The 11,678-nt window shown below is 42.7% G+C and overlaps 3 protein-coding genes across 4 annotated transcripts; 2 read left to right on the plus strand and 1 right to left on the minus strand.

Moving 5' to 3' along the window:
* Window positions 1-2,280: 2,280 nt before the first annotated feature.
* LOC122397647 (laccase-1-like) lies at window positions 2,281-6,855 on the plus strand. Its single transcript, XM_043396935.1, has 10 exons — window positions 2,281-2,829; window positions 2,975-3,264; window positions 3,661-3,871; window positions 4,113-4,390; window positions 4,467-4,590; window positions 4,660-4,880; window positions 4,963-5,149; window positions 5,657-5,869; window positions 5,937-6,155; window positions 6,456-6,855. Exons 1-10 carry the CDS (start codon window positions 2,763-2,765, stop codon window positions 6,827-6,829), a joined length of 2,184 nt encoding a protein of 727 aa, XP_043252870.1. The 5' UTR covers window positions 2,281-2,762; the 3' UTR covers window positions 6,830-6,855.
* A 713-nt stretch (window positions 6,856-7,568) lies between these two features.
* On the minus strand, window positions 7,569-8,563 carry LOC122397667 (BRISC and BRCA1-A complex member 1-like). Its single transcript, XM_043396974.1, has one exon. It carries the CDS (start codon window positions 8,461-8,463, stop codon window positions 7,570-7,572), a length of 894 nt encoding a protein of 297 aa, XP_043252909.1. The 5' UTR covers window positions 8,464-8,563; the 3' UTR covers window position 7,569.
* A 347-nt stretch (window positions 8,564-8,910) lies between these two features.
* Window positions 8,911-11,550, plus strand: LOC122398104 (pre-mRNA-processing factor 17). Of its 2 annotated transcripts, none has more exons than XM_043397703.1 (8): window positions 8,911-9,194; window positions 9,343-9,559; window positions 9,648-9,974; window positions 10,072-10,286; window positions 10,375-10,638; window positions 10,733-10,866; window positions 10,959-11,180; window positions 11,254-11,550. In XM_043397703.1, the coding sequence occupies exons 1-8, from the start codon at window positions 9,003-9,005 to the stop codon at window positions 11,429-11,431; spliced, it is 1,749 nt and encodes a 582-aa protein (XP_043253638.1). In that variant the 5' UTR covers window positions 8,911-9,002; the 3' UTR covers window positions 11,432-11,550. The 2 variants fall into 2 exon arrangements, with proteins under 2 accessions (XP_043253638.1, XP_043253647.1); XM_043397712.1 differs by having other exon boundaries at window positions 9,055-9,194; window positions 9,299-9,559.
* Window positions 11,551-11,678: the final 128 nt, after the last annotated feature.

Below are 11,678 nucleotides of genomic sequence, written 5' to 3' on the forward strand. Positions count from 1 at the left end.
TCTCTACTTTTAATCGTTTATTATTAGTTTTTTTTTTTTCACTTTACGTACAATGTAATGAGACTGCAAATTGCAGTTTGCAGTCGTCGATCACTGCTGGTTGCAATACCAATGGCAATTATACTTGGAGAATATAATTCCTACCGACTGCGATTAATCGTAATCGGTAATTGTTAAGTAGATTACATTTTGCGCAACTACGGTTTGCTAGCTCCACGTGACTATCGCTAATATAGACTGTTAGAAAGACGATTGTTAGACTGGATCCTCTGGAACCAACACTTGCGTAAGTGTCTATAATGTATTTTACAATATTTGACTAGCTACTTTCGCTCCCTGTTACTTTTCATCCCGATCTACACTGCTCATATTTTTCTGAAAACGCGTGAGAATAATGCATAACGTTTCCTTTTGTTCTACGATTTTATCATCGTCGATTACTGTAAACGAATACGTTGCTAGATCTGCGACGAATTTTGTATAATTTCCTCCTCCTCCTCGTGACCAAAATTTCTTCCAAACGCACGGAATTGCACAACGGTGTTACGCTACCATCGAACATCGTTCGCGTAATTTAAATGTTTTCTCTCCGTTTCCGCGAGATGATCTGATATCTGTTCAGACGATTAAACGATAGCAAAAAATCTCATTGTTTCGATCGAGCCACGAGGATGTGTAATTACACGCGATTACCGAGTGTCCATTGGTGTTGTACGCGTGTAGAAATTATCCGTGTTTAAAATAAACGTCGTACTTGACGTCGCGCGACTCTATATTAAATCGTAACTTTTAATCGTCACGGTAGATCATTAATTATGTACGACAGAAATTAAAAACTATCAGGCACCGTGTCACGTGGCACGCGCTACCGGAAAATCCGTGACACGTATGCCTGAATGATATCCTGCGTCAAGATTACGCGAAAAAATCCATGTCCGATCTGCTTTAAGGACGCGTGGCAATTAACATTGCCGTTCGGCGATCGATGTCTCACGTTCCACGCCGCGGACGTCAGAATAAAATGATTCTCGTTATCTGAAATTATATGGACGAAACAGTATCGTACGATTAACTGGCAAAGTGCTAATCCTGGCTGTAAAACGAAATATTTCTTATCGCGTTCCATTAGACAACACGGTAAAGTCCATTTGGCGGACTTAAGAACGAAGGCGTAATGCTCGATAAGTAAAAGTATCCTTAAAACTGTTATTCATTTTTAGAGAAATATTAACACCGTGCTAGCCGAAGGTGATGTAATCCTAAAATAAAAGGTATACATTGGGGATGCACGGTGGGGGGAATCCCGTCCGTTAAATCGAGATGTTACGGTATGATTTCATCGGAGACGAGTGAATCGTTCTTCCTCGTAGCCGAGTTTTTTTTTCTACAATTTCAACGTTGTTTAAATATTTGTGTTATTCGAGGAATGTTTTTTTTTCAGGATGAAATCGAGGCGTGCCTCGTGTACGCTGAATACTATGGCCCGTGTCCTATCAGCGCCTGAATGGAAACTCGCGACGACAGTTATAAATACAACCGCGAATGCATCGACGCGTCCGACACGTTCCTTGCGAAATTGAAATCGTGCCCCGTCGGGCAATAACTTTAACAACGTCAACGAAAACGCGAGATGAAAAAGAGCCACGAATCCACCGTGAAACGCTATTGTATTCGATCGAACGTCAGCCTCGTCGTACCGATTTTCTTTGCACCGAACGAACCCGACGCGCAGTTTGTTGAAAGTTTCACGCGCGTCAAAAGGAAAACCACCTCGGAATGTCATCGATACGGATTGACGCGATCGGGTACATTGGTGGGAATCCCCATACGCCCGCAGGGGGAAGAACGAGCGCGAATGGACGGGATACGCGCACGGTGGCGTTGCTCGTAACTCGTTCTGCACGCGTGTTAAAAAACTGGGTAAAGTGGTAAAGTAACAGGACCGTAGACGATTCGTGGGGTACGTGTGACCTCCAGGGAATTCCTCTATAGAGAGACGTACGGCGTTGCATTGGTCCAGTCTTCCTTAAAGCGTCGCCGATTTTACATACCCAGTCAGTGCGCGCTAAGGACGAACACCCGGTGCACGGAAGACGCGAGAAAAGAATAGCGGCGCAACGGAGACAGAACGAAGCCCCGTGTGTTCCGTCGTGACCGATTTTCTTTTCATCCTGCAACTTTCGTTTCTTTGAACGATCAGCACCATATTACGCGCGCAACGCAACGAGGGATTGTGACACTCGTCGACACAAGCAGTATCCACGGTGGAAACGGCGGAATTCTCAGTTTCACCGGCCCCGATCGCGAGAACAAATTCTTAAGAGCTTCGTCGAACGCGCCGGATTCCCAACTATACCGAACTTATCGATAACAGTCGAGGATTCGTGGCTTCTTTCCGAGAACTTTCAACGAGACGCCGGTTCTGGCTCGAGGGGTTGACGTAGTCGTCGCGTACACTGCTGTCGGATCCGAATTTAAAATTCTACGTCTGTCGGGAGATTTTCTCGCCGTACACAGATTAGATAAGGGAGAAAACACGTCGCATCTGTTTCCCAGCTATTTGCCAAACCTATTTGCCAAACGCGTCGGCGTGTGCACGATGCCTGTGCAATTTTCTACGCCGATGAAAAATTTTCACCGCGCCCCGCGGTCGCATTGAAACCTAACCGCGAGTCGTGAGAACGCCGATTTCGTTCGCGGGCCGACACGAGCCGGGATAGGACCTGTACCGATTCGCGCGTGAAATTTGCCGATACACAACGATGACGTACGGTAACGCGATACTTCTGCTGACACAACTTTCCGTGCTGTTGCACGGCTGCAACGCGGGTGAGTGAAAAGAAATAGAAGAAAAACGACCAAAGCGAGAGCGTTAAACCAGCACGCGTGCAACGAATTCTTTCCGCGTTAGACTTTCTTTTAACAAACTCGAAACTTTGTCGAATACATTATAATCCATCGTCGTTCTTTCTAGAAACGATCATAACGGCGCACAATGATTTCGAATTCGGTAACATCGATCCGGAGATAGTAGACGAGATAAATTGGAGGGAGCATCCCTGTAGGAGGGATTGCAAAGACGGTGCACCGTCGATGGAGTGCAATTACGTCTTTAAATTGGAGACTTACAACACGATGAGCAAAGCGTGTTACGATTGCCCGTTCAATATCACCGATTGCTCTCGGATGCACTGCATCCCGGCGGACGGGATCGGTAGGCCGATTCTGGTGGTAAATCGACAAATGCCGGGGCCACCGATCGAGGTACGTAACCGAAGGATTTAGAGATTCGCGTCAAGGCTACCGACGCTCGATGGAAATTTTTCACTCTCGCGTCCAACGAATACGCGACCACGGTCAATTTTTCTTCATTTTTTTTTTCTCTCTATAGTCTCCGTTTCTGTATAAATATTTCGACGCGCATGCCTGTTTTCGTTTATTTCGAAGGATTTTCCTCGCGAAATCGTTTCCGATCGTATCGCCCGAGTGGAAATGATATTACTCGGGCCACGTGAGCCGGCACCATTCGCGATATAATAAATACGCCGCCGACGGGAAAATTGTCTTCCCATCGCGGAAATCCTTGAGAGCCGATTTGAATAGAAATCGAATTGCGCACAGCGCGGTTTGTTAATGAATACCGGCGGTTGTTGTTCGCAGGTGTGCCAAGGCGACAGGGTAATAGTGGACGTAATGAACTTGTTTCATTCCGAGAGTACCACGATGCATTGGCACGGGCAACACCACGTTAAAACACCGTACATGGATGGTGTACCATACGTGTCGCAATGCCCGATACTGCCCGGATCGAGTTTTCGGTATGATTATATTGCTACAGAGGCAGGCACGCATTTCTGGCATTCGCATCTAGGTGCGGTTCCGTACGATTCGTTACAAATTGTTGCTTAACGGATTCAACTAACTATCACGACGAGTTCTGTTATCCGTTCTTCGCAGCTTTCACGCTGCGATCTCGCGCGCGGGGCCAAAATTTGAACTCTCGCGGTACGATAAAAAAAATAATTACACGCATTTTCGAGTAATTTCAATTCTGGCCCGCCGCGCGACGTACCGAAATTTACAAAGTTTCTAAAACTCGAATTCCCCTTTAGGTTTCCAACGAGGCGACGGAGTGTTCGGACCGTTGATAGTTCGCGTGCCTCCCGGCGCGAACTGGCATAACAGTTTGTACGACGTGGACGATCACACGATACAGGTGTTAGATTGGACCCACAGGTTGGGTATCGATGTGTTTTTGAATCATTACCACGCGGGCGGGAACAACAAGCCGCCTAACATATTGATCAACGGTTTGGGCCGTTTCGCGGTTACCAGAGGCGGAAACAACGTTTCTGCCGCGACGCCGATCGCTACATTTGTCGTCAAGCCGGTAAACGTTGAAACAAAGTCTCTGTTTGCGTTTCCGTGATCAATGGAAGATTTCACGACGGTTTTTGTATTCGCAGAACACGAGGCACAGGTTCAGGCTTATTAACGCCGAGTTTCTCAATTGTCCGGTCGAGTTGTCGATCGACAGTCACACTATGCAGGTGATCAGTTCGGACGGGCGCGATATCGAGCCGATCGAAGGTACCCGATTTACACCTTAGAAGTTACGTTGATTTTACGAACAGATCGTGTAATGATTTTGTCCTTTAGCCGAGTCTCTGGTAAGCTATGCCGGCGAGAGATTCGATTTCGTCGTTAACACGAATCGTAGCGTTGGTAACTATTGGATGCGTTTTCGAGGATTGATGGATTGCGACGAAAGGTTCACCAAAGCATACCAAGTCGCTATATTGCGGTACGAAGGCGCGATCAAAGAGAATCCCGAAGGTGACGTCACCTACGAACGCGAGTCGAACGATTCCCTGGGCCCGGTGTGTTATCGCATTTAATTATTAATTTACTAAAAATACGGGGATCGTTGATAACTGACGATGCGCGTCGATTCGTTTTCAGCAAATAAACGCTCTGAACGAAGGTACCGAAACGAACAGGAGCGTCAGTATACCTTTGTTGAAAGCTATGGACGAAAACGACGAGTCCAACACGTTGGAACCCGATTACCAATTTTACGTGTCTTACGATTTTTACAAGAAAGATAATCCACATTTTCATCGCAGTAAACTGTACGGGTTCAACCAAGGTATGCTCATTACTATCGCCTGGGATGGTTTCTTAAGGTCCATTTATCCCGAAACAAACCAGAACCGACATACATATTCGTAACAGATATTCTGACCGGTTCTCGTAACTATTTCAAGGCTAGAAACCGATATTATGACTGTTTTCAACCCTTGGGTCGAGACACGTATTGGTAGTGTTTTATCACTATATCTAATTATTCATTAATAATACACATGCAAAGCCTGGTAACTGAATACGCATTCCGTTCCATTGCATAGTCGTAAAAAAACCTACTTCGCAGCTATGTAAACGAGACTCGGTGCGAGCCTCGTGGTCGATCCGTTGGCAATGAATTTTCAACGAGCTCGGTCAATCCTCGTTCGACGTTTATAATACTGAAAAAGGATAATTACAGTTTCTGGAAAAATTAATAGAACGCGATCAGTACGTGCCCCGATGATAAAGTGGACCTTAATTTGCACATAAACGTTCTGGTTCTCAACGCGACATTGAAATACATTTTCAGTAAAAACTGCAAAGCGGGTTCTCACGCCGCAATTAAATCATATCTCTATGAAGTTACCGTCTGTGGCTTTATTGCCCCAAAGAGATTCCATCGATACGAGTGGGTTTTGCAACGAGAGCACGGTTCAGGGCTGCGAGCAAGATTACTGTGCGTGCACTCACGTGCTACAAGTGAAACTCAACAGCGTGGTGGAACTAATTTTGGTAGACGAAGGTTAGTACCGCGGCGTTCGTTTAATCCGCCTTCCTTTTTAACGTTAATCGACGATGTTCCTTCTTAGGCTTCGCTTACGACGCGAATCACCCGTTCCATCTCCACGGATATCAGTTCCGCGTGATCGCCATGGCCAGAGTCGGCGAGAACGTCACCGTCGAAGACGTAAAGAAATTAGACAAAGAAGGATCGATACAGAGAAACCTGGACCATGCTCCGCTGAAAGACACCGTAACCGTACCGGATGGTGGTTACACCATCGTACGATTTCACGCTAATAATCCAGGTATACTTTACATACAATGCGCACAATTCCAAGTGCGTTAAGAAAAATACCATATTTCCATTCGCTAAACACTTTGGGAAAGATTCGTTTAAGATAAAGCGGATTATAATTTATAATATAAACAAAGCGCGATATGAGCTCGTATCGTTCATCAAAATGGACTTTTGCTCTTATTAAATATAGGTAATGCTAGGCATAATCACTGCGATCCAGGCAAACGAAATATGTTACTTCTCTTAACGCAGGCCGACCTATTCTACTTCTCGCTCTTAGTATAATTTACAAGCTGTGTTTCTTCAGGTTATTGGCTGTTTCACTGTCACATTGAATTTCACGCCGAAGTCGGGATGTCGTTGATCTTCAAAGTTGGCGAGCATGAAGACATGCTGCCGGTACCGCGTAATTTCCCTAATTGCGGTGATTGGCAACCCGAGAACGCGCAGCCCATAGAAAACGCTGTGACCGATCCGTCGAACGGGCCGAAAAGACGCGCGATGGACACCACGAACATAACGACGAATGAGATTACCGACGACAGTAACCAACGATTTGTCAAGTTGATGATCCAAGTTCTAAAAACATTGCGAATCTCGTCCTCGACGCACACATCCGTCGTTTCGTACTTTCTGCTTTGTTTCGGTATTTTCGTCACCGTCGCTTATAGACCCGTGTAAGAAATAAATCGTTCGATCATCTGTAGTAATTTATTCATCGTTTCGCTACGGCCGACCGAGAAACGTTCGAAATTATACAGGGCCCGACGCGACGCTAATTTCTGCATAGAATTTTGGTACCACACTGCAACAATTAATATCGATTAGTTGTTCCGAACGTAAGTAAGCTGACACTGTGATCTTGTAACAAAATGTATTACCGCATTGCCCTCTTTTTACCAGTGAAAAAGTCTAGATTTAGGGTCGAACATGTACGCGTCAATAATAGATACGTTTCAGTTGTTGGTCTCGATTGAGAAAAACAAATACAATAGGTATTTGCATTTCAATATATTTCATTTTATTTAGTCATGTAACGCCTACACTGTGATATCGCTACTAATGTAATAGGTTTTATCCTTTAAGAACGTATCGTAAGCGCACGCGCGGCAATCTCCTATTTTATACGACGAAGAGTATTATTGTATGTACTGTACAAAGCGAGTGCATTTAACAATATGTATGTACGAATGAATGGTTAGTTAAATTTTGAAAGTAATTTTATTTTATAGACGGCTGGAAAGTTTTGTATAAAACATTCCATGAACATATTGTTGTAAATGTTAACTCATAAACAGATGTACTTACTTTACACGAAATTATTGCGCGAATTAATTTATACATCCATTGTACATTTTGTAACAAGAAAATTTATACAAATGCAAATGTTATCTTTTTAAATTATCTATGAACAAAACCTATCAAACGTTAGTATACATTTCTTGCGAGCTGGAAGGTGGAATAATCGTGTAACAAGTATCTTTCTGAGGCGGTCGTTGCAGGGGATGAGCTAGTAACTTAGCCATATTATCGTGCAATTTAGCAGCATTCCTTCCTACTTCTAATATATACGAAAAGTTTGTTGTTTCTAATGTTGCTAACTCTGCGTAAATTTTTTCGCACGAATTCTCTGAACTTGGAGGTTCATGTATGTATAACACATCTATGAAGAAGTACGGATTGTCCGTAAGTCTCTCCAGAAACGTTTTGCCGGTGTAAACTATCGGGACGCAATACGATCTAGAGTACATCAAAATTACTCTGTTGACAAATGTTGGCACTGTTGTACCCTGTTTCTTTGGTGGTGTAAGCAGTCTGGATTGTATTGTCGCAAACATTTGACCGAGACAATAAATCTGCGGATTTTCCTCCAGCACATCTTCGTTAATAGTATCTAACAGATTGACAATTGTCTTAATGTTGTTGGTGAAATCACAAATCCAGTGCACACCTTGAGTGTTTAGAATCATTAATGCATATTCGTGGCTAGATTGAATGGACGATTTGATGCAGACGAAATTTTCCACGATCCGTTTGATCATAAACAAAGGCATGTACTTGGCTCCTGTGGTGAGTTTAAAAGGAGTGCAATTCTTCTCTCTTATGGTGTCAATCACGAACAAAATTTTCTCGGGTAAATTCATTCCTGGCAAGTCTCGCACCATCGTGTCATCTTCATCGGACTGGGTCGGAAGGAAACAGGATACGCTACCAACATTGCTCGTCTTCGATCTTCTCTCTTCTTCCGAAATATTAGTCTGCGTTTCATCTTTTGTATCTTGCGTATCTAACGTATCTTCTTTCAACTCTAACATCACCGATTTGTTGCTATATTCAGGAAGGTGTTCAAAATCGAACAAAATTTTGACAATCGACACACTCTAACCTAACTATAATGAAATATTTACAGTCGCTTTAAATACCACGACTCTGGACGATTACTAATACCATGTGTGCGCTTGAACAGACCTCTGCTGGAGAACCATACGTACTGTAATTTTGCCCGCGGTATTTAATTCGATTTCTGCTGGTTTCCCCTAGGCTTCGGTCTGCCGCCCAACTAACACTGGCCTTAAGCTTGTTTTCACGTACAGTTCAATGCCACCAGATTTATTTAGTTACTTTGGTAATATATTAGCTTCTAGAATATTACGCAAGGGGCCCCTTGTAACACATTCTGCCGTTAGATGTTGCGTCTATTGTATACCTCGTTCATGTTTTAGCTTTATTATTTTTTTCCTTTTATCTTAGGGATACTTTATGTACGTAAATAAATGATACTACGTTTGAATGTTTAGAAATTAGTAAATTAATTTCATTAATTGGCAACGTTCGTGCAAGTGCCAGTAAAACTATGCTTGCTTTGAAAGATTACGGTAGCAGCGACGAAAACAGCGAGGCAGAAAGTGATAACGAGAATGCGAAAAGCGAGGTTAATTGTAACTCGGATACTAACGAAGTATCAACTGTTGAATCCCCTCCCGTAGGAAAATTAACCATGGCAGTTAGTATGCAGATTTGCTCTGCGCCTGAAGTAGTACCAACGGTAAATATTCGTTAATACATTTATTAAACGTTGTCATGCAGTTTGACGAGTCGTATTAAAGTTATACAGATTACTTAAATAATTCGCAAACATTTCCATGACAGTTGCGACGTAATCATTAACGTTCGATTCAACCGATGTATCACAGGGAACCGAATTATGCGTGAGGCATATAGATTCAACCACGGATGAAGTCATGCACAACCCTAAGTTTGAAGAACTTTTTGCCCCAGACATTGGACCAGAGAATCCTTTTAAGACACAGCAGCAACGCGCAGCGAAAAATATGCTCTCTGGATATGTAGAAAAAGCTCATATAAGTGAATTTCAATTTGAAAATCAAAGAAGAACTTTTGCTAGTTATGGTATGTAGGAATGACATACATCTATCTATAGTAGTTCGTATCAAATGGAATTATTTTGTGTTTGTATGAATAAACATGTTTTCTGTAGGCTATGCACTGGATCCGACTGTGGATGGTAGTGCAGAAGAGGGTAGAACAATTATTGGAGCAAAGGAAGCAGCAGAAGAGTGTGGTGCCAAGACTGTTTTTGAAAGTACAATGTTAAGACCTTTAGATAAGAGAAAACGATGTAGAAACAATGATCCAGCAGATATTGAAGGATTTCTAGGTCCATGGGGAGGATATGTGGATGAAAAACGAGTTATAAAACCAACAGATGAAGAAGCTGCTGAACTGGAAGAGATACTAGCCAAAAGAAACAGAAGGGGTAAACCAACTGAAGAGAAACCTCTTGAAGAAAAGACAGTGCTGCATAGTATGTTGATTGTAACAATAACAACTCTTTTATATTTAAATGTCCCTTTTAAAGTTTTGGCGACATATAGGACAAAATTGTTTAAAAATATTTTCAGTTAAAGATAGTGTGGATTATCAAGGAAGATCGTTTTTACACGCGCCTCAGGATGTTGGCGTAAATTTGAGATCCGAGTCACCTCCGGATAGGTGCTTCCTACCTAAAGCGCAAATTCACACTTGGGAGGGCCACACCAAAGGGATTTCTCAAATTAGATGGTACCCGCGCACGGCACATTTATTACTTTCATGTGGTATGGATTGCAGAGTGAAGGTGTGTATATGTGTAAGGCTTTTGCAAGAGGAACAATACTAACGAGCATAATCTTTTGATTTTTCTATTAATGATATCTTAAGTTTAGTTATGGGAAGTTTATAAAGAGAGAAGATGTATTCGGACTTATTACGGTCACCGTCAAGCTGTGAGGGATATAAGCTTCGACAACGACGGGAAGAGATTTTTGTCGGCGGGATACGATCGTTACGTGAAGTTATGGGATACGGAGACTGGGGCTTGTATAAGTCGATTTACAAGCAGAAAAATTCCATATTGCGTGAAATTTAATCCAGACCCGGACAAACAACATTTGTTCGTGGCGGGTACCAGCGATAAAAAGATTATTTGCGTGAGTTATAAATACAGTACGCGTACGACTTCGTGCGGAGAATTTTATAAATTTTTATTTCTACGAGTAATAATAAATTACACGCGCGTTACAGTGGGACGTTCGTTCCGGCGAAATAACGCAAGAATATGATAGGCATTTGGGAGCAGTGAACACGATAACGTTCGTGGATGAAAATCGACGATTTGTTACAACCTCGGACGATAAAAGTTTACGAGTTTGGGAATGGTAAGACCTTATTTTTTAATCGCGAGATGGTTGGATAATTTTGCAATTTAATGGAGACACGTATTATACAAACATCTGCTTTTTTTATACAGGGATATACCAGTCGACATGAAGTACATAGCCGATCCCTCTATGCATTCCATGCCAGCAGTCACGCCTTCTCCAAATCAAAAATGGCTCGCGTGCCAAAGTATGGACAATAAAATCGTCATATTTTCTGCGTTAAACAGGTTCAAAATGAACCGTAAAAAGACGTTCACGGGTCACATGGTTGCTGGTTACGCGTGCGGATTAGATTTCTCACCTGATATGAGGTAAGATAATTACTTTTAACGAAATCGTTCGTGTAATACAGGCTGCAACTTACGTGCCCGATTTCCTTCGAAGCTACCTCGTATCGGGAGACGCGGACGGGAAATGTTACATTTGGGACTGGAAAACCACAAAGTTGTACAAAAAGTGGAAAGCTCACGATGGCGTGTGCATTGATGTACTGTGGCACCCACATGAGCCCTCGAGGCTCGCAACAGCCGGGTGGGATGGAAAAATAAAGTATTGGGATTGAAAGTGTCGTCGTCTACGTTTTTACAAAATTGTGTACTTGTATTTTATATGATATATATGTATATAGATTTATTTCACATACATACTTTTAATCTTACCGCGGACAAATATAAAGACATGAGACCATAAAAAAACTGTTGTTGTTTTATCGATTATTTTGTTTGTAATTATCTTACACCATCGTAGGTGTGTAATTTTCGTTTTTTGGAGATCGTGTTGTACTTTAACGATAGCGACAAGTAGTCGAC

Source organism: Colletes gigas, unplaced genomic scaffold, assembly GCF_013123115.1.
Source record: "Colletes gigas isolate AHSC1104 unplaced genomic scaffold, ASM1312311v1 Colletes_gigas_Sc00001, whole genome shotgun sequence".
NCBI classification, from domain to species: Eukaryota; Metazoa; Arthropoda; class Insecta; order Hymenoptera; family Colletidae; genus Colletes; species Colletes gigas.

Excerpts from the sequence above, each read along its gene's own strand:
- LOC122397647 (XM_043396935.1), top strand. The coding sequence starts at position 2,763 with ATGACGTACGGTAACGCGATACTTCTGCTGACACAACTTTCCGTGCTG. Across the intron at positions 5,150-5,656 it reads ACTGTACGGGTTCAACCAAG|TAAAAACTGCAAAGCGGGTT; the intron begins GTATGCTCATTA and ends ATACATTTTCAG. Across the intron at positions 5,870-5,936 it reads ACTAATTTTGGTAGACGAAG|GCTTCGCTTACGACGCGAAT; the intron begins GTTAGTACCGCG and ends GTTCCTTCTTAG.
- LOC122397667 (XM_043396974.1), bottom strand. The coding sequence starts at position 8,463 with ATGTTAGAGTTGAAAGAAGATACGTTAGATACGCAAGATACAAAAGAT.
- LOC122398104 (XM_043397703.1), top strand. The coding sequence starts at position 9,003 with ATGCTTGCTTTGAAAGATTACGGTAGCAGCGACGAAAACAGCGAGGCA. Across the intron at positions 9,975-10,071 it reads AGAAAAGACAGTGCTGCATA|TTAAAGATAGTGTGGATTAT; the intron begins GTATGTTGATTG and ends AAATATTTTCAG. Across the intron at positions 11,181-11,253 it reads GATTTCTCACCTGATATGAG|CTACCTCGTATCGGGAGACG; the intron begins GTAAGATAATTA and ends TTTCCTTCGAAG.